General features: G+C 38.0%; 1 protein-coding gene across 1 annotated transcript in view; it reads left to right on the top strand.

Moving 5' to 3' along the window:
* The window catches only part of gabbr2 (gamma-aminobutyric acid (GABA) B receptor, 2), a 179716-nt gene that overhangs the window by 83566 nt on the left and 74697 nt on the right, over window positions 1-21453 (top strand). Inside the window, exon 3 of the mRNA XM_057354280.1 lies at window positions 12515-12685. Within this exon, the coding sequence (XP_057210263.1) occupies window positions 12515-12685 (171 nt within the window). The remainder of the gene's footprint in view (window positions 1-12514; window positions 12686-21453) is intronic.

The raw sequence follows: 21453 nt of genomic DNA, 5'->3' as shown, positions 1-21453 counted from the left end.
TGTCACATTTCAGAAATAGACTGCAAATGTTAGCCAGGTGTAAATAACATGAAAACCTGTAATTGTACTCGCAAAAATGTTATTTAACTAGTTCACGACTGTTTTTCATTTTAAATGCAACTATACTACAAGTGAACATATATACTGATAGTTTACACTGTGAAGAAATACTTTCAGTAAACTACTACACTACTGTACTAAACGTAACCATATACTTATAGTTTATTATATTTTTATATTATTTTTTGTAAAAAGTATTTAATCGTGTTTAATAACAAAAATACAGGTCAAGAATACTTAAAATACTTTATTATATTTGAAAGTATATCTCCATAAAACATATTACAAGAGTAAAAGTATAGACCCAATATACTGTACTCAGATATTTCTGTCCATATAAGTGAAGTATTCGTATCATTTTAAGTATCTTTCTCAGAACTACATAAAGAAGACTGAAAGTATATGTTAGTTGAAAAGAAGTACTTCTTTTCAGTTAGAGGTGTTTCACTTAAAGCTCATCTGCACCTTGAATCTCTAAACAGACAAGCTGATCACCTTTAAATTCTGATCACAAGATCATGAGTGTTTTAAGCTATATGTGCTAGTTCAGCTCTGTATCAAACTGTCCTTATCAGACCCCTCAGCCTCAATTAGCGCTCCGCTATTCTCAATGGCAGCCCGACTCCCGGCGCCGGAGCGCAAATCTCCTTTCATGGATAATTTAGTGGTGATTATAATGGCATTCAAAAGCGTAGGACGTGCAGCTCGTGCTGGATCGAAGCTCTCCTGCGCAGATCAATAGGCCGATGAAACGAGGGCTCCTTAGCTCCTGCCTTCTGCTTGATGGAGGAATACTATCCCCATCTTCCAGGAATCTTGGAAGTCTGAAGGACGCCAAGTCACATGATCAATAACCCGGGCTGTTTAAGCAGGTCATATGCTTCCCCCGCCCCCATCCTTTTCATCCAGAAGAGTGTTGATGACAGCTAACTCCTCTATATTGATTAATGTTGCAGCTCGTCACATCGTCCATTCCAGACACGCGCAGGAAAGCACAATGCCACAGATGAATTACCCTGCTGAGAGAGGAGACTAGGCTTGCTGGGCGTATTTATGAGGGCTGTGGATCATCGTGCAACATCTCTTCGACTGCCGTATTGCAGATGCTTGATTTCTCCCCACTTCATTTTGGTTTACATTAGCTCTGAAGGTTTGGGTTAGCGGGGATTGGGACAGGGATGGATTGTGATCCTTTAAGGTTACCACATCCTCTAAGAGCCATTTTGCTGTGAGTGTCACGGGGAATTTGACAAAAAAATCATGTCATCTTTGTTTTTGTTTAGTTAAAGGGATTTTTCATGAATGATCAATAATGACACAAAAGAAGATATTTGGAAGAATGTTGTTAACCGGTACCCATTGACTTGCATTGGTTTTGTGTCCATACACTGCGTTCCAAATTATTATGCAAATGATATCTTTCTCTGGTTTTCCTAATTTGTCGATGCAAATGACAGTCAGTATAATTTTCAAGTAATCAACAGTTAGGGTACATTTGGAATTTTACTGAACAAACCTCCCACTGACAACAGTATTTATTTAAAAAATGAAAAACTCAAAATGCACTGTTCCAAATTATTATGCACAACAGAGTTTGAAAACATTTCATAGGTTGTAAAAAACTGAAAATGGTCATTTGTTGAATTTGCAGCATTAGGAGGTCATATTTACTGAAATCAAAAGCTATTTCAATCAAAAACATCCTAACAGGGCAAGTTACATGTTAACATAGGACCCCTTCTTTGATATCACCTTCACAATTCTTGCATCCATTGAACTTGTGAGTTTTTGGATAGTTTCTGATTGAATTTCTTTGCAGGATGTCAGAATAGCCTCCCAGAGCTGCTGTTTTGATGCTAACTGCCTCCCACCATCATAGATCTTTCGCTTGAGGATGCTCCAAAGGTTCTCAATAGGGTTGAGGTCAGGGGAGGATGGTGGCCACACCATGAGTTTCTCTCCTTTTATGCCCATAGCAGCCAATGACACAGAGGTATTCTTTGCAGCATGAGATGGTGCATTGTCATGCATGAAGATGATTTTGCTACGGAAGGCATGGTTCTTCTTTTTGTACCATGGAAGAAAGTGCTCAGTCAGAAACTCTACATACCTTGCAGAGTTCATTTTCACACCTTCAGGGACCCTAAAGGGGCCCACCAGCTGTCTCCCCATGATTCCAGCCCAAAACATGACTCCGCCACCTCCTTGCTGACGTCGCAGCGTTGTTGGGACATGGTGGCCATCCACCAACCATCCACTACTCCATCCATCTGGACCATCCAGGGTTGCACGGCACTCATCAGTAAACAAGACTGTTTGAAAATTAGTCTTCATGTATGTGTGGGCCCACTGCAACCGTTTCTGCTTGTGAGCATTGGTTAGGGGTGGCCGAATAGTAGGTTTATGCACAACTGCAAGCATCTGGAGGATCCTACACCTTGAGGTTTTCGGGACTCCCGAGGCACCAGCAGCTTCAAATACCTGTTTGCTGCTTTGCAATGGCATTTTTGCAGCTGCTCTCTTAATCCGATGAATTTGTCTGGAAGAAACCTTCCTCATTCTGCCTTTATCTGCACGAACCCTTCTGTGCTCTGAATCAGCCACAAATCTCTTCACAGTACGATGATCTCGCTTAAGTTTTCGTGAAATATCTAATGTTTTCATACCTTGTCCAAGACATTGCACTATTTGACGCTTTTCGGCAGCAGACAGATCCTTTTTCTTTCCCATATTGCTTGAAACCTGTGGCCTGCTTAATAATGTGGAACGTCCTTCTTAAGTAGTTTTCCTTTAATTGGGCTCACCTGGCAAACTACTTATCACAGGTGTCTGAGATTGATTTCAGTGATCCAAAGAGCACTGAGACACAATACCATCCATAAGTTTAATTGAACAATATAAAATTAAATGTTTACGACACTTAAATCCAATTTGCATAATAATTTGGAACGCAGTGTACAATAGAAGTGAATGGGTGCCGTCGCTGCTCAGTTACCAACGTTCTTTAAAATATCTTCTTTTGTGTTACAAAATGAAGTGACAAGGGTGAGATGATGATGGAATTTTCATTTTTGGGCAACGTGTCACTTTAAATATGAAATAATTACATTACTTTACATTACTGTTAAAGCTCAGCTACAATGCCATCCAATTCTGGTCTCCAACTCACAAAACACAATTGATGACTTTCCAACTATGAATAATGAAGAACTCACTCACTTAGTTCCTCTTAAAACCGGCGAGTCCTCTGTTTCCACCAACAAAACCACTTAAGCACTTGTTTGCCTCTCATGTAGGCTCCCCTTTCTCACTACAAAACAAGCACTTTTCTAATCCTAATTTATTTGTGCCTTTATGCATTCATACACACTGATGAATTATGGATGAATGGAAAGCTCTTGAACATGGCGCCGCGTTTCTCGGCGAGATAAAAAGCGCAGTGCCCTCTCGCACACCCGCGACGTCGCCCAGAAATAACGAGGGCGAAACGAGGGCCGAGGGCTGGTCATTTCTGTTGTGACAGGCATCTAAACAACCTGCCGGATGGATCGCAGTAATTGGGGTTAAATGCCCTCAATTAGTAGTGCATTGCTCGCTCGCTTCTATCTGGCCGTCTCCCCTGCGGAAGGAGGAGGGGGGTTGAGGTACAGGTGTGGGACTCTGCAGACTCACTCATGTGGCGCTAACGCTCGCAGTGGTGTGGAGAATGAAGCGCCGGCTCCCTTGCAAAATCGATTGCCATATCATCATCGGTCCACATGCTGGGCAGAAGGGGGTGATGCGACTGCAGATGGAGAAGAAGAGGCATCTTTTGAACTGTGCCCTCTAATGGGTTTTTGCATCCGTGTGTGTGTTTGGTTCGAGACGGCTACCGATGAGAGAGAGAGCGCTTTTCTAATCATCGGCCAGTGATGCCAGCGTGAGATTGATTACGAGAGTGACTCATTTCGAGTTTGATAGTTTTACTATAGTGTCAAAGCGAAAGGTGTCGGTGAGTAACGGTAGCTTTAAAAAGCCTCCAAACGTGGGAGTGATTTTGTTTTGGTTGCTTACTAAACTAATTTTTCTGAGCTGAGATTGATTATGCGATAATGTGGGACGTGTGCAATAACACAAACACGCAGAAATTATCAAAGCAATCAGTTGCATGTCAGTTACTTATTTTTTTACTTAGGATTTAGAAGAGAGGTATTAATGCAAAGGGACCGGTAAAGTATTGTGTAATTATGGATTTGTGTTCTTTATAAGTTTTGTAACCCCGGCGGCCTGAGCCCAATTGAGCGAAATGTTATTTTTGTGAAGAAAATTTATTAGATATTTTTATTGTTGTTTGGGAAGGAATGTTGTAGGTCTAACTCAACTAATATTCTAGTATATTGTTCTTCAATGACAATCAGCAGCCAAGCCACACAAAAGAAAAACTCCAGCTATTGCAAGCTTATACAGTATATTCATTGATTTGTATTGATTTATATTTATATATCGCTGCTGTTCTTCTTACATTTCCTAAAAAACAGCGAATTTGCACATCCAAGGTTATGGAAGGTAAATTTGGGTAATTTGGAAGGTAATTAAGATAAACCTTTTTTTATTTAACCCTTAAAAATGATTTTTTTAATGAAAATAATTTGAATAATTGTTAAAGAATATTTTAAATGTGTATTTTTTAAATACGTTTAATATTTTTAACAATTTTAAATGTAAATAAGAAATGTTTAAGATACTGTAACTCCATCTTACCAAATAAGTACATTTTATTATTTACCTCTATTTTTATCATTAAACGTTTTTTTATTCAGCATATGTACAGTATATGTGTGTATTTACATTACTACTGTCATGTTTTATAAACGTATTTCTGCTTTGGATTGATTTATAGTCATATATCGCTGCTGTCCTTCTGAAACCTCGTATCTCCATCTTCATCATTATTATTAGTCACCCGGTATTTTTATTATCGCTGGCTTTTGCAAATATCTAACCAATAAAAAGTATTAAAAACTGCTTCTTTCTATTTCCTGAAAAACAACAAATTTCGAAAGGACAGCGAAAATGTTTGTGTTAGCACCACAGCTCAAGGTTTTGAAACATGCATGCTAACCATTTTGCAATGGCTCTGGAATATTCTAATTGAATCTTTTTAGGTGCCTCCCCGAAATAACATAATGTTTCCAGTAATTCCCAGAGAACAGAGTGTTGAATGGATGATAGTGCTCTACAAAAATTGTCAATAAAAGCCTAATATTACCCAAATGCCTTTATAAATTAGACTCCTCATACACAATTGGGGAATCTTACCCTGGGTGTATATTATGATTTAATGAGCTGGGTGTGCATGTGTGGCGTTCCTCCTGAGCAGCACATCATGCTGAGCTATCGTGCCGAGTGCCAAATGCCTCTCTTGAATGCTGAATATCAAAAAGCGTCCTTTGTGTGGACGTCATGATCCTCAGCAGCAGATTAAACCTCTTCCCCAGTGTGAATATCCCCACCATGAATACCTGATCGGTAATGACGTGAATGGGATTTATTCTCTTTGCATGTGTTGAATTTGTGGATGTGTTGTATGTGTACATTGGTCAAACTGTGGGACCACAGTTAATGTAAACCTGAAAGTCATTTAAGAAAATAATTAAAATAATTGTAAATAATTATTTTTTTAAATATATATATTAATTGTTTTTCAATATTTGTAATTTTAAATTTTAATATGATTTTTGTTAAGCTACTGTGCCTCCATCTAACCAAAAAAGAACAAATGATCATTTTTGTTATCATTAAAAGTTTTTTTTATTCAACAAAAGCACAGTAATTGTATATTTACATTACTACTGTCCTGTTTTATAAACGTCTGCTTTGGATTGATTTATGGGATGTTTGTTTACCATAAGGCAAGGTTACCGTGCAGGTTGATCTATGGTTGGAACACTCCAGGTCAGGATAAATGGCTTGAGATTATGGATACTGTAAAGAATGAGCAGATATCCGTCATACTCTCTGAGGAGCACTCTGTTAGCTAGTCGTGCCGTTATTGATGATCAAGTCTACAGTGAAGATCGCAGCGTCTCCTGCTGAAGGGTCATGGGGTAAAAACCTGATTCTCTCCCATGTGGCTGTCTGCTTTAAAAACTCCTTTAACTAATTGCGCCTCATTTAACCCCGAGATCCAATTTACTGGCTGCTGGTTATTCCCTGAAGAAGCATGCTGGCGTTACCGATTCATTTTTTATAAAGTATCCTGGTCAGGCTGTGGTACGTTGCGCTTCAAGCCTGGAGACTAGGTCTAGTGTTAATACTAACAATATTGTCTCATCATACATGCAAATGGATGTTTTTCATCAGCTGTTAAGAAATTCTGCTTATTTGTATTAATTACAGTATGTGTAACATTTTTTATCTACAATTTGTCTTTTAACTGCCATTGGTTTTACTTACATAATGTGTAAATTTAACTTTGAAACAGTGTTGACAAAGCAGTTTTTCTTGCTTTGTGTTTTCTTGTTACGCCAGCTGAGATGAACTTATCTGTTTTAATTCTGGTCTGTTTTAATTTCAAATCTTGTTTTTTGAAGCTGCTGTAAAGATCCACTGTAGCATAATTCAATACTGTATCTCCTGTGGCCGAGAGCAATAGTGACCTCCCAGTAGTTCAGCATGCCTGCTTCTGGAAGTATTATTTCAAGTCTGGAAATCTTTTAGATTGTGAAGAATGTAAATAACAGAAACTTTCACTGTTAAGTGACTATAGCTGAAAAGTCCTGAAGCAACATAAATAAAACTGAGATATGTGATTATAGTGTTATCTATCTAGATGCACTCAAATTTAGAGTTTCTTAAAGGTCCAGTGTATGAAATTTAGCGGCAGCTAGTGGTGAGGTTGCTAATTGCAATTTTCCCTACTAAGTCAATGGTGGCCAAGAACTGTTTGGTTACAAGCATTCTTTCAAATATCTTTCTCTGTGTTCAGAACAAAGAAATGTATACAGATTTGAGACAACTTGAGGGTGAGTAAATGAAGACAGAATTTACATTTTTGCGTGAGCTGTTCCTTTAAGTAGTAGTGAAAGCCCCAGAAATCATTTTTCTTTGGCAAAAATAAATGGAGTTTTTACATACTACTGTTGTAGAGCATGCAAATAGAAACATTTTTTACCATTAAATAAAGATGCTTCAAAAATGGAAAAATACATGGTTTCAATCTAAACGCTGTTCTGTTTGTTAATCTTTCCATTTTCCATTAAGCAGACAGCTTACAAAGAGCAACCAAGCTAAGCTCATTGTGAGTCGATGCCAGCGTTGCAGAGAACAATGTTGTGCAGTGTTGTCAATATTTCATTCTGCAAGGCCACAGTCTGCGGAATTGGCTAGAAAATCTTAATGAGAATGAAATGCTGTCTATTGACTCAGCTGGAGTGTCAAGAGAGTTGGCTACACTAGACCTCACTCAGTTAGGTTGTCCTCCCAGAATGCAAAGTACCTTCATTCGCTATTTTACAGTATTAACACACAGGTCACCTCAAAAATGTTCAAATGAGGAAACAATTGAAGAAAAAAGGAATTATTCAACCAAAAAAATGGTCCCAATTTCACATAGTAGGAATAAAAATGACTATGCTAAAGTCAATGGGGACCATTTTTTGGTGAACTGTTCCTTTAAGAGATCATTTTTTAGCGTACCACTGTTCAACAGTTCGACAAGACATAAAGATTCACATTGAGGCAGCGTTTGTCTCCTTTTAAGCTCACTGTGTGCACAATGAATGATGTCCAAAAAACACGTAAAGGGTCATGTGATCAAAGGCAGTGCATCCGCATTGCTCTGATTGGCCGATTAACCTGTCAGTGCAATAAGTCCTGCTTGTTATGTTTGCAACAGGTCCACAAAACCACATAAATGAGTTAAACTCATATATGCCATATTAAAATGATCATTATTATTGTAAACTTAATGAAGCTTTGATGTCACTTGGTTTCAACAAATAGTATAAATAAATAGTGTAAAAGAATAAAGTATTATAGCATGTTGATAACAGTAAAGATTTTACTTCTTATGCTTTTTACCCAGAAACCATGTGAAAAAAACGAATTCCACTCATGCCTCATTCCATCACGCACATATTTTCTTCCTATTCACCCCACGGTCTCGAAGTCATCTGGTATTTTTCTGTGGTACAAATCCCTGGTCTCTTTCATTGGATTTAATAGGTGAGCGCTGTGACCTTCCAGTCCCAGGGCTGTGGAGCTGAGAGGTGTGACAGGCAGTGGGTCTTCTGTGTAGTTTTAATTAACACTGGCACTGGGAGATTGATGGAAAGAAGACGCGGGTTGTCGGCACGGCTTCGCCGCCGGCGGGGGGTGGCAATTAAAACTCCGTGGCGGCGCGAGCAACAGGATGAAGGGACAATGTGGGGTGGAGAGAGAGGGATTATGAGGCGGATGAGAACTCGCCTGTTGACGCAACCCTAAATTTTGTGTGTTTGTGTGGGTGTGCGTACGGCTGCTTGGGGAATACGGTGGATTGAAATCTATTTCTAATAATGTCATTAGGTCCTGTTGAAATATCATGCGTTTGTGTGTGTGTGGTTATTTCGCTTTGGATGTTCATACGTGCATTGTGTGAACGCTACTAGCTGCATGAGAGTGAATTAACCTCTGATGCTCAGTAAGGCCTTACAGGTGCATTCGGATTTAGTGGCACTGACATCATAAAAATCCTATTTTGCAACCCTAATTTGTGTGTTTTGAACTATAACAACTTTTTGAAGATGAGATGAGTGATGGGTTGACATGGCATGACAGAATACAGCTGTCTTTTATGCAGGAATTGAAAATAAAAGTGAAAGCAGAATTACACTCTGATAAAGATGAATTATAATTTAATTAATTATAGTTAATTTGCCGCACAAGAACCAATTGCAATGGCTCTTATCTTTTAGATACTGACCTCTTTCATCTCTTATTGAAGAATAGAATGATTGTCGTGTTTCAGTTTAATTTTTAATTCAGTTGGCTTTATGTGCAACAGCATTACACTTTGTGCTACGTTTTTCTACATAAGCATTCATGCCTAAATGTTATCATTACACCTTTGGTTGCAAAGTAAAATAATCATGACAAAAATGTTTCTGTGAATATGGTGTTTTTACAATGCATTTAGAAACCAGAATCCTGTAACTGGTTTGACAGATGTCAGAATCCAAATCATAAGTGCATACTTTGTCAACATGTGAAGCATATACACATTTTATTTTATTTTTTTTACTTTATTTTATTTTATTCATTCATGCATGCATTTATGCTTAGCATATTTTTATAGTTTCTTTTTATGTAAGTAAGTTATAGACAAATTATCTGTCATAGGTCCAAAAAAAAAAATCTTTTTTAATAGTCTCAAGGTTAATGCGTGCTTTTTTCCCCAAAGCTAATCACAGACTACAAATCTATGTCATTGCTTTACTTCACATGTTCACCCTATAATATAACAGCGCAAAAAAACTTTTACCATACCTGACTGTTCATTTGTCTAAATGTTCACAGATCTATATGTTTTTAGCAGGGTGTAATGGAATTCACAGAAACGTTAGACTTGTTGTTGTTTGCAAGTTCTCTGTCAGGTTGTGTACACACCAGCTTGGCATTGTGAGAGGAGTGAAAGAATATTAAATTAGTTTTACTGTCACTGCAGGACAAATGTAATGCTTCTTATGATAAGAGGGTTCAGCTGAGGTGAATTTGTCAAAATTAGTCGAATTAAGATTGTTGCAGTGCGATTTTGGTTGTAATCTAAAATCACTGGTTACTTTTCTTTTCATGTGTACTGATGCTAAGACAGGAAGGGTTTTTGGGCTACAAAGACTATTAATGAAATTATTTACAATGTTAAAGCTGCAATATGAAGTTTTTGGTTAAAAATAAACAATTTTTTTTTTTGGAGAAAGTACATTAAAAGTCAAAACCATCTCTATCTTTATCCTTGAATTTCAAGGGGAAAGGGGCATTTCACCAAAAAATGATTCACGAGTCATCATTTACGCACCCTCAAGTTGTTCTTAATGAGTATAAGTTTTATTGTTCTGCCAAACACAAAGAAAGATATTTTGAAGAATGTTTGTAACCAAACAGTTCAGGGGCACTATTGACTACCATAGTAAGAAAATAAACTACTATTATAGTCAATGGTGGCCCAGAACTCCTTGGTTTCCATATTCTTACAAATATCTTCTCTTGTGTTCAACAGAACAACATTTTTTTAAACAGATTTGGAAAAACTTAATGGTGACTAAATGATCATTTTTGGGTGAAAAATGCCTCTTTAAATCATGATTTATAAGTTCAACTGTCGGGTATGGTTTTGTGGAAAATGGCCATTTGACTTGCAACGTTTGCCCTGCATTTTTCTCTAATATCAAACTAATATCAAATAATCATGAACTAATATAAAAAAATCAGTTATTGTTTACCTCACCGGAAACACAAATTGTGTTAATCCTTTAGTTGTTGTGTTTCTCCTTTAGCTTGGTATGTCACCAAAGATGTGAAAGACAGATCCTTAATCACAATGTTCCTGTAAATACATCACCACTTTCACTTATCAGAGGAGCTACAAATGAGATAAGATGAGACACCGTTCCCACAGCCCGCCAGAGATCAGGGGTCTCGGCCACTGCGCACTCCAGGGCAAAGCCCAATTCTATTGACATCAGAAGTAATTTAGCAGATACAACCCCAAGCAAAGAAACCGGCAGTTCTGATTTCATTGACTTGAAAACGCTGATGCAGACTGGAACTGAATAGAACTTGACAGGTTTTTATATTAAAATGCTTCCTTGCGCTCTAATGTAGTTTACAGTGATTATGTTGGATGTAAATACCTGCTTAAATCATTCAACAGATCTGCAAATTCAACAACCCGGCCATATAAATTTTCATAAAACATCAACATGCAGCTTTTAAAAGATCACATTTGCATTCGCTATTCAGTTTAGGTTTTTTTTTGCTCTGCAATGAAAATTTTGTGAGAATTGAATGTGAAGCCATACGGGCAGGCAGAAATGTTTTGACTGTAAGTGAATAATGTGCTTCTTTAGCAAGTGTAAGACAGCTTTTGGTATTTGAGCTCAAAGCATTTCCATATGTTTATCTCTGAGAGACTAACAACCCCGAGGATGTATTATAACCGGAGGAACATTTGTTAATCTACTGCAGAGCACTGGCATAAAAATCATACCATGATGTTTAAGGCTTGTTTTTGCTCCAGCTGCGGCTTAAGAAGCTCTGCCTGGTGTTTGACAACATGAAAGAGGGCATGTTTCAAGCAAAAAAGTGTGAAGCCTCTTTTAAATTCTCCCTTTTCAAATCCTGAAAAGATATAAACATGCTTAGTGTGCAATATCTGAACAGTACATTGAGGCTATTTTGAACAGGATCTTATTAACATTTATAGATTTTGTTGAGGCAGAACTCCATCCACTCAGAGAACAACTACTTCAACTTTTAGGCTCTGTAATGCATCTCAACACACACTTGCATACTCCCAAAAGCTGATTTGCAGAGGTGGACCGTCAGCAGGCAGACGTTAGCGGATCCTGTCGCCATGGGCACCTTTTCCAAAGGTGTGAGTGTTGTCTTTTTATAGAGACGTGTTAGTGTGTTCATTCACACCCACATTCTAGACTCTTGGAGTCCATGTGCACTGCCGGCTACTTACCTTCTATCCAGCATGCTGTGCAAACTAAAGAAAGTTAAACGTGAACACAATCTTTTGTGTACTAGTTCTTTTCCACTCTTTGTGCTAGATGTTTATCAGAGACTAAGTGCAAAAAGCCTTAAAGGGACAGTTGACCCAAAAATGAAAATTCTGTCATCATTTACTCACCCTCTAAAACAAAAGAAGATATTTTGAAGAATGTTAATAAACGAAAACCGTTGGTCCACATTGACTTGCATTGGTTATGTTTCCATACAATAGAAGTGAATGTGGACCAACATTTTTTGGTTACCAAAATTCTTCAAAATTTCTTCTTTTGTGTTTTAACAAAGCAAGACATTTAAAATGTCAGATGTAAATGTAAATGATGACTGAATTTTAGTTTTTGGGTGAACTACTCCTTTAAGACAGTCCACTTAGTGATTATCGTGTTGACGCCCCCAGTGCTTTTCAATGTAGACAATAACTCTTTAATACGCTTTTGTACTGTTGAGTATTATGTTTATGTTTTGAATACAAAGACAACCGTAGTGTCATATTTTTTAAAGCTTAGTTGCACTTGAAAAAGTAAATAAAGAGCCAATGCTTTTATAAAAACCTAATTTACTTAAACTGTAAAGTGGGACCTACAATACCGTATTGAGAATAATGATTTTCTCTTATATTTTTCTATCTTGTCTCTAGTTAACGCACACAAACAGTATAATCGTCCATTATTTTGCTTAAATAAATCTTCTTTTCTTCTAGCTTTCTTTTGCGGCCACGACTCCTGTGCTGGCGGACAAGAAGAAATATCCGAACTTCTTTAGGACGGTCCCTTCAGATAACGCTGTGAACCCTGCTGTGGTGAAGTTTCTCAACTATTACAACTGGAGCCGAGTGGGAACCCTGACCCAGGACGTCCAGCGCTTTTCTGAGGTATGAGTGAAGGCTGAGAATGAAAAAAATGCATACATACAGGGTACAAAATTCTTGAAGGAAGGAATCAAAACATTGTGGATTATTAAATCTCTGTTTATAATATGTTATATTATGTCTCCTTTCTCCCAAGAAATACTTGTGATATGAGCATTTCTCATTGGAGAAATGAAATTTTATATGAAATAACAGGATTCCTGCTCACCAGAGCGCTTCTCTGTTTCACTGTTTTTCAAAAAATACAATCAGATACTGTAGAGTCGTCTGTGAAATTAATGTCAAGCTCATTTAATGAAATATAATTGAAATTGAAATTAAAGTGAAAAAAAAAAGTAGATTAGTTAGAGTTAGTGGTTTATGGATATGTGGAATATGTGTTTGTGTGTTTATTGTAAGCCTCTGGAAATTCCTTCCTCCAGTGGGACATGTAGTCGAAAACCTCCAGGGTGCAAGTAGATATTAGCATCACTTTCTCACACAACCGCTCCATAGAAACAGCTTTCTGCCAGAGTTCAAAGTATTCCTCAGGTGATAGATCTAAAACCCGGAGCAACATTACAGATCCACCTAGGCACGGATCAGATGTACTGCTAGTGCTTGTAAATCCTGCTGATTTAGCTTCTATTTAAGATCTGTAGCTCTAATTGCTCATAAAACTGCAGAATGTTGCACTAAGGTGGTCAATGTTTCTATATAAGTATTAAAGATTTCATTACTGAAGGCCTATAGGCCACTTTACAGTTGATCACTAGTATTCCTGTGGCTGGATGTGAAAATATATTATTGTTGGAATGAACAACTGGTCATGACGTTTGACAATCTGATCACTAATAACGACATTAATGTCATTTTATTTTGAGAGGACATCAGGTTTTTGTGGCTTGTGGTATAAGCAGCAGCATAAAATGCACTGTGTGCTAAAAATGATGAATCAGGCGCTTCCAGAATGCACACGATTTCTGAAACTATTTTCTACTCATCATTTTTTATTGCTTGGCTGTTGGCAGAGACAAATCAGATCAAACAGTAAAATCACAAAACATTTACTTTTTAAAAAAAAGAACAATTTTATTGGTTGCTCTCTAAGAGCTCAGCAGATTTAATGAAGTTCTTTCATTTAACAAGTATCGACTTATTCTCAGATGTTTCCCCTAAAATTGCTTAGGAGAAATAAAATCAAACAAATAACAAATAATTATTAAAATACAGTGAGTCAATAGAGGTGTAAAATGTATGTAGATTGTATAGTGTCATGGTCCTGTCCTTCCTAGTTTTGTGGACAGGGTCATGACAGTACCATGTCTTGTGTGTGTGTTATGTCTTGTGTGGAGACACGTGGCTGTTTGTTATGACATTGCGCCACGTGTCTTCTTGTCTCGCGCTTTGGCCCGCCCCCTTGTTTCCCCGTCATTGTCCAATCAGTGTTTCATTCCCCTCACCTGCCCCGTGTAATCTTCCCGTTAGTGTTTCATTCCCGTCACCTGCCCAGTGTAATTTTCCCTTGTTAGTGTTCCCTTTATAAGCCCCTTGTATTCATTGTCCTGTGCTGGTTTGTTTTGTATGATTGTCTCCCATTACCTTGTCGGTCCTGATTCCTGCCCTGCTCCTGTTAGTATATCTTGTTTATTTCTAGTCTTTGTTATTGTTTTGCCCCCCTTGCAGGAAGTGTTTGGTTTTGTTATTTGATATTTATTTGGTTCCATGCTTATGTTCCTGTTTACCCCTCGTGGGTTTTTGTTTTGCTTTTATAAATAGAGTTTTTTGTTAACCCCTCACCTGCTGTCTGCGTCTGGGTTCAGTCCTGCACTCCCTGACAGTATAGGGTAAAATAATCTGGATTTGGGTAGGATAAATTTGATGAGAAATGATTGAGTTCCTATTGACATTTTCAGTAACATTGACTTTCGAAGCAGCACATTCAGTTCAGACCGCACTGACGTGTGAATGAGATACGCATGTACAAACAGTGTTTCCATGAACTAATCACTTATTGACCTTGTTTGAGAATTTATGATTTAAAACCCGATGACTGTATGAATGCATAAACATGAACACAGATGGAATCTAGCTGTTCAATGAAAGTGACTGCTGGTGTGTAGTTTTCAATGGTCTCGTGCACTCACTATTACATAGTTTTTGTTGTCTGCCAACAGAAATAGAATTAAGAACCTATTTAATGTTCATTTGGGTGTATTGTTTAATATAATACTGTATATGACAGCTTGGAAAGTAGAGGTATGAAGCAGACCTGATCGCTTAGCTTGCCTGATACTACGTGATGACGTCACTGATATGCAAATTAGCGTGTGTCATCTTGAGACATTAAGCAATTTTTCGGCCAGGCTTTAGCTACTTTCCATTGAAAATAGTTGGCAACACTGGATCAGACTGACATAAAAGGGCACAGCCAGTAGCCCTTTACTATTAAAATGAAAGCACCATGTTATTTTGGATGACTCCCTTTATAAAATCTGATGTGATTACTGGAAAAAAAACACCATAAAGCATTTGAAAGCACACACTCTGTATCTGAATGACTGAACGGCATTTGGCCTTGGGGGGATAAAAAGTCACAGGGAGAGTCGTGGAAGGTATAAATCCCTTTATCTTTACCTCCGGATGGAGTTGTCGGATAAACCCGATCACATCAGGCTGCCTGAGGAGGGCACGGGAATCCTGATTAGCATGTCTATACCAGTGTCACGCTCTCTCTCACCCCAGTGAGGCTGTACGGCAGGATAGCTGGCCGCGCTGCGTGATGTGACATTACCGGAGGAGGTGCATCTGTTGTGTCACGGTGAAGTGTTCATCCGCTGGCCATTTCTCGACAACTCTAGGATTTCTAAATTGTTTAGATCTAATGCCATGGATCAAAGACCTTGCCTCCTTACTGTCTGAATAAACAAGGACACTATTATGTGCGTTTCTATGTGTGTTGTGCATGACTGCTCTGGGTTCCTATATCAGCTCTCATTCTGGTTGGTCAAATGAAGTAAATTAGCACCTGTCCTGCTTGTGCTAGATATCTGACACATTGCAGGAGACAGTGTCTATGTTTTACCTGAGTATCTATCGATAAGTGGATTCACACTCCAGTGTGAATCATACTTCACTATGCTTTTAAGCCCCAATCACTCTTTTTTATGTGGTTAAAAATTAGATGACTTGGGACTCGATGAGGAATTAAACCTATTTATTAGGCCTCGCATTTTTAGTGGGATTGTGTATGTTTGTGCAGTTGCGTGCAATTTTGACATAAAAATGCTATTTTTATGAAAAAAAGAATATTTTTTGGTCAAGTATGTTTTCAAAAACAATTTAAATATGCTAATTTAACTAATGCCTAGTCCTGGTTTAATTTAATGCCTGTCTGGGAAACCGCCCCAAAGGGTGACTAATAATAATGGTTTATGACAAAAAATAGAAATCACAAAATATGGAGATACGAGGTTTCAGAAGGACAGCAGCGATATGCTTATATACTGTGTTTATGGAATCCCTATAGACTCTAAAATTAGTTAATAGTTAAATAGTTACATTAAAACACTATAAAATTATTACTTAATAAGCTACAGTATAAATAAATGTAAATCTATGTCTGAAATTGAAAGTCTGAAATTGTTTACTCACATAATTTGGTTAGCATGACCATCTCACATGCGTACAGACTAACCAAAGGATCTTTACATCTCTCGCCCTCTCACCATCTCTCTCTCTCTTTCTCTCTCGATGTGCGAAAATGATAGAAAGTGAGCATTCAAAGCAGGTCACCATATGGTATTCTCTACTGTATATGTACTGTCCTCTTTTACACCAATGAGCTCCATTAGTAGTGACCCACTGAATACACTCCAGTAGTTTCAGTGATGGGTCTCTATTATATACTGTAGTGTATGTATGTGTGTGGGTTTGCATGTGAGTAAGCTATCACTTACAGAGGACACAACAGTGTTGTTGTGAAGTATCAGTAAACAATAGAAATGCATTTCATCTAGGAAACAGTGCAGTGTTTCAACAAACCCCTTAGTGATAGTTCACCCAAACATGAAAATTCTTCCATCCTTTACTCACCCTCACGTCATTCCAAATTTGTGTGACTTTATGCAAAACACAAAAGGTAGAAGACTGTTGGTAGCCAAACAGCATTGGATCCCATTGACTTCAATTGTATGGCCACAAAACCACTGAGACATTTCTTAAAATATCTTCTTTTGTGTCTCACAGAAGAAAAAGTCATGTACACCTTTAGAACGACATGAGAACGAATAAATGATGACAGAATTTTTATTTTTGTGTAAATTACCCTTGCTTTTCCTAAATTTAAACAGGGACTCTGTTTCAGCAATAGATCTTTATTCAGATACACGTGCGTCAGGTTATGTGTGCGCCTGTAATGTTTCTGCTTGTTTGAACAGTGATTAAACGTTCGGGCAACACAAGCACAATCGGCCGGCTCAGCCGAGCTAATTGCATTCCCCAAGGAGAGGATTCAAGCACATCTAAGTCATCTGATTCTCCTTTTAAGAAACCAACCTCACAGGTGGTCCTATCTGTGGGCATCAGTTTGTGTGAGCACGCTAGCCATTGTGTTTTGCTCTGCGCCTGTTCACATCTGCTTTAGTTTAAAGGCTCATTAAAACCCATTCTATAAATAGATGCATACGTCCCCTCTGCTGCAGCGAGGCAAGCGCGTCAGCTCTTCCCCGCTGTTGTGGGCATTGTGTCTGACCCATACCTATAATGCGTTCGCTGTTCCTGGAGGACAAGGGAATCCCGGCGCTATGGCCCAATCCAGTATAGACTTGTCTGTAATTATGTGAAGCTGATTTTGGCTATCTGTCGCATCTGTACCCCAGAACACAGGTGCATGCGGCCGGCGGGAATATTCGGGTACAAAAATAAAACAAGGCAAGCGTAGAACGTCTGTACCAGAGAAATGTAGACGTCAAGCGTGTCTGATTTATTCACCCCGTATACTGTAGGTTCATGAGCTATAAAGAGCTATAAATGTGCATTTTAGGTGTCATTTTATAACTTTTTAAGCCAATGGATGATTTTTTTCTGTGGAACACAAAAGAGGAATGAGAAAAGTCTCCATTGTTTTGTGTCCATACAATGGAAGTCAATGGGTGCCTGAATGTGGCTGTCTGTCGCATCTGTACCCCAGAACACAGGTGCATGCGGCCGGTGGGAATATTCGGGTGCAAAAATAAAACAAAGCAACGTCTGTACCAGAGAAATGTAAACGTCAAGCGTGTCTGATTTATTCACCCCGTATTCTTTTCTTGAGCTTCAAAGACCTATAAATGTGCATTTTAGGTGTCATTTTATAACTTTGGTGACTTTTTTAAGTCAATGAATGTTTTTTAGTTTATAATTTTTGTATTCAATTTATTTTGAATACTAAAAGAGGTTGTAAATTGAATGAATTGAAAGTCATTCTAAAAAAATATCATAAACATTTTTAAAACTGTGAATTAAATAGAAATATGTTTTCTGCTTCAGTATTAATTGTGCTGTTTTGATTTATATGTATTTTTCACACAAAATAAAAATTCTGTCATCATGTATGTATTCACCCTTATGTCATTTAAAAATTTTCTGTGGAACACAAGAGGAAGGAGAAATGTCTCCATTGTTTTGTGTCCATACAATGGAAGTCAATGGGTGCCTGTATTGTTTGGTTACCAACACTCAACGAAATATGTCCTTTTGTGTTCTTCAGAAAAAACGAAACGAAATGATCTTAGTGTGCATCTACAGCGCACATATATAGACAAAGTTTGTCAGTAACGGGTCACATTATCAGGCCACTGTACTCTGTCAGGCCTCATCTTACCGTCAGCATCATAGAGAAGATCCTAGCTGACACTCACACACATATATATATCACAGCACAGCCAGACGCAGATTCGCAGAGCCCGGCCGCACGGGGACCTGAACAGCACGAGAAATGTGTCTGATGATGGACTGCTGTGGGTTTTAAAAAGGCAAGAAAAATAAGCAAGTAACACGGCAAACTGTGACCCACACTCCTCCTGTTAATTCATCATCTACACGGCTGGTATGGCAGCTGGAAGGAGATGATATTGCTTCTTGGTGTCAGGATGACTGGTGGATCTCTGTTATGCGAAGAGTAAAGTGAGAAGAGTATCTGCGAGTCTACATATTGTATATACAGTGGCCCCCAAAATTGGACACTATGACTGAAAGCAATGCATTAGATTCTTAAGTATAAAACCAATTGGAAAAAAGTAGAACAAGCACACTTTTCAAGCACAAAAGGTAGTTTTTTTTTTGAGATAGTGATAGTTCACCAGTTACTGACTCTTGAGTTGTTCCAAATCTTTATAGTTTTCTTTATTCTGATGAACACAGAGAAAGATATTTGGAAGAATGCTTGTAACCAAACAGTTCTTTCCACTATTGACTACCATAAAAATTACAATAGTAGTTAAAAGTGCCCCTGAACTGTTTGCTTTCCTACATTCTTTAAAATATCTTCTTTTGTGTTCAACATAACAAAGACATTTATAAAGCCATTTATCCTACTATGGAAGTCAATGGTGGCAAAGAACTGTTTGGTTACAAGCATTCTTACAAATATCTTTCTCTGTGTTCATCAGAACAAAGACATTTATACAGATTTGGAACAGCTTGAGGGTGAGTAAATGAAGACAGAATTTTCATTTTTGGGAGAACTGTTCTTTCAAAGTCAGTGTAGAAATCTGAGCAGACATACATCTTTAAATTGTTGGCATTTATCCAGCACGGCTCTGTGTTTCTGGGTGAGAAGAATGCCGGGTTTTGTGGTAAATTAGCCTGCGGAGCTTCCTGACACCCAGTATTGTGCACTTGTCTCTCTCACCACCTGATTCATGCGGCTTCCTGTTTACTGTTTTTTTACTGGGTTCATTTGACAGGTCAGTGCATAAATGCATTATGCATTTCACATCACATCATGCTCATTTTTCCTCAGCTTTAGGACAGCTCTCAAATCCCATAATCCTTTGGAGCTCCTTTACTTCACAGCGCCCACCCGTCTCCCTCACTCACCCACTGTCTCTCGTTCTCTTGTTTAAATCTCCCCATCAGGAGGTCCCCTGTGCTCACAAACAAGCGCATGCAAGCCCACACACTCAAGTTGTTTATGCATGCTCATGAGATCGACACTTATATCATTGTCCGACGACCACACGCACACGCTCATGTGGAGAGGGGTTTCCAGGACCCGCCGGCATTAAGCTGCAAATATGCTCATTGCTTTAGTAATCAAAACAATGTCGGCCAGCAAGGCTTTTCAGATAAAGTCTGACAGGGTGACCTCAGGCTTCTGTAACAATTCGAGATTAAAAGATGACCCCGTCACAAGTGCTCGGTCAAAGCAGATTGACAGTAGAGATGAAATGTGAGAGTCCATCCCTGAGTACTACTATACAGTATAAACTTTAAAGCGATGCAGTATGCATTTCAGAGAGGTAAGACCCCCCAAAAATATTCCAAAAGCTTCAGGGCCCCCATATTTATGTTGACGTTGTTGTAAAATATTAACAAAATACAGAAAAGTATGATTTTACTACAGGAAACTGTAGTACAAGTTCTATATAGTATAGTGTTTTTAAAAGTACTATACTACTTGAATTTACTTGTAAATATTAAAATATACTTGAGTATTTACTATAGTTAACTAGTTAATATACTATAGTATATTATTCCTATTGTATTGTACTATACTGTGCTATGGTATGGTAACTTTAATGTACTAACTATAGTATACTATTTCAATTATACTACATTGTACTGTAGTTACTATAATATACTACCGTAAATACTATTGTATACTATTCTAATTACACAATACTGTACCATAGTTACCATAATATACTACAATATACTACAGTTTACTGGCTTACTACTGTAAATACTATAGTATGCAAAGCCACGGGAAGTAGGGGTGCTGCAGCACTCCCTGGCGTCGAGCGAAAGAAAAATGTAAACTGTGTAAAAAATAAATAAATAAAAATGTTTTATCAAACAATAAATATGAAACATTTTCTTAACTTGTCTACTCATTAATATTCATTGAAAACAATAATGACTTTCCTGTGAAAGGTATGCCACAATGACAACACAACTGTCTCACGACGTCACGGTATTCGTTAGTGAAGGTCAAGTGTCACGAGCGGTCTTGTTGTCCAAATGGTGCGAAAACGAATTTCAGACTTTTTTACTGGACAATTTGGACATTAATGCCCTCAAGCGGGACTTTATCAGCGTCAACCTAGAAAGAAAAGCCACATTTGGAGTTATCCATGCAGGCCAGCTGTACTGTAAGACAATTATTTCTTTATTTGAGATTGTGGCTGATAGGTCTACAGTCAGAATGTGTACGGGTTGATTTTAATGTTCTGTCACCTTGCAGCGTGCAGTTGTGTTTAATCGCGTGAATGGTTTGTCCGTGGTTTATTATAGGTTGATGTTTGGGTGCAGCTTGTAGTTTCATACAGCAGATTGTGCTTTAGCTATAGGCATACATACAATCACGCATTTATGTGTTTGTTTTTATGTTGTATCTTAATCACACTAGCATCCTTCTTTATTCTCATCAGCAGCTAATTTTTGCTTCCGTTATTTTTTAACATTAAACTTAAACGGCTTGCCCATGGCACAGTCATAACTTTAGCCCTGGCAAAAAAAATCACAGCGCCCCCTGCTCAAAATACGTTCCCGCGGCTATGATAGTATACTATTCTAATCACACTATACTG

This window comes from Triplophysa rosa, linkage group LG16, assembly GCF_024868665.1.
Source record: "Triplophysa rosa linkage group LG16, Trosa_1v2, whole genome shotgun sequence".
Lineage (NCBI taxonomy): Eukaryota > Metazoa > Chordata > Actinopteri > Cypriniformes > Nemacheilidae > Triplophysa > Triplophysa rosa.
This window is presented reverse-complemented; position numbering and strand designations above follow the sequence as displayed.